Source organism: Cryptotermes secundus, unplaced genomic scaffold, assembly GCF_002891405.2.
Source record: "Cryptotermes secundus unplaced genomic scaffold, Csec_1.0 scaffold1323, whole genome shotgun sequence".
In the NCBI taxonomy this organism is placed as follows: domain Eukaryota; kingdom Metazoa; phylum Arthropoda; class Insecta; order Blattodea; family Kalotermitidae; genus Cryptotermes; species Cryptotermes secundus.
The window spans coordinates 157,153-158,340 of NW_019727122.1; the positions used below are offsets into that span (position 1 = coordinate 157,153).

General features: G+C 40.4%; 1 protein-coding gene across 8 annotated transcripts in view; it reads right to left on the bottom strand.

Moving 5' to 3' along the window:
- Nucleotides 1-589, bottom strand: part of LOC111864546 (adenylyltransferase and sulfurtransferase MOCS3) — a 56,573-nt gene extending 55,984 nt beyond the window's left edge. For 7 of the 8 annotated variants that reach the window (XM_023851870.2, XM_023851868.2, XM_023851864.2 and 4 more), the window contains exon 1: nt 394-589. In XM_023851870.2, coding sequence (XP_023707638.2) covers nt 394-588 — 195 coding nt within the window. In that variant the 5' untranslated portion in view covers nt 589. The other variant, XM_023851869.2, reaches the window with a different exon arrangement.
- Nucleotides 590-1,188: the final 599 nt, after the last annotated feature.

Here is a 1,188-nt window from a genome sequence, read left to right on the forward strand (position 1 = left end):
AGGGGTTGCTTTACCTTTTTTTTTAACTCTCCTAACAGAATTTGGATGAAGGTCCGACAGTGTCACCAGTACTACTGCCAACCCCCCAAAAAAAACAGTAAATTCACATAACCTATACGTAAGTAAAGGTAAAGGCACTTCCAATGCAGTAACATGTAACATAAAAAAAGCAAAACTTAGTATATACATTTGAAACTGGTGCTGGAAGAAGGCACCTAATCAATACTTTGATAATTTATCTTGGAGGGTAGTTATGGCATCTAAACGAAACTTACGGTTGTCTGAAACAAAGCTCTTGCTGAATAACGAATTGTTATATAACACAAGCTCCAAAACGGATTTTAACTTTTACAGCCATTTCTACCCATCGGCACCGGACAAAATAACTCTAACCTGAGTCTGATGTTGTCTTAGCACAGCTTCCTTCTCCATCAATTTCTTCCTCAAATTCAAGATCTCATCCTTCAACAGATCCACTACATCCATTACAATTATGAATACGCATATATACCGCTCTACAACATGACAGCACAACCGAATGCACCGAATGGCAATTTGTTGGAGAGCTTGGAGAGGTTGGAGCATCATAGCCAACATACCCACCGTGACGTCATGTAAGCATCACTGCTGCCGGAGTGCCTGAATGCAACTGTATTGATTCCAATTGGCTCCCGCCAGTTCCGAGACCTCGGTCGGTAAGAGGGTATGCTATTATACCCCCATGCCCTGTTGGTAAGAAAGAATGCTATCGTACCATCAGCCTTTGTGTACTGCTCCCTCCCAAAGAATCGCAGGTTCACATGTGTAGCTACAAATAATTTGCAACCCTGGCCTCTTATACTGCAGAGGTTCTTACCTCATTGAGTGTTTTTTGTTTTCAAACTGAGTTTAAAGGTTAATATGACTTCACTCAAAACCATCTGGAGGGGCATGAGCTAAGTGATATCAAAGTCAGTTCGAAAACAGAGAGCACAACGGAGTAAGAACCTCTTCAGTACAAGAGATCAGGTTGCAACATTATTTATCGCAAAAAAGTTTCTCACCGGGTGAACTTTTTATTTACATGGGAGGTATCTTCTGTGATTTAAAGAAGGCCTTTGACGTAAATCATAAAATCCTGTTGAATAAACTTGAATACACTGGCATTGTAGGGAAATTCAATGCCTTGATCAAATCTTACCTTACAGA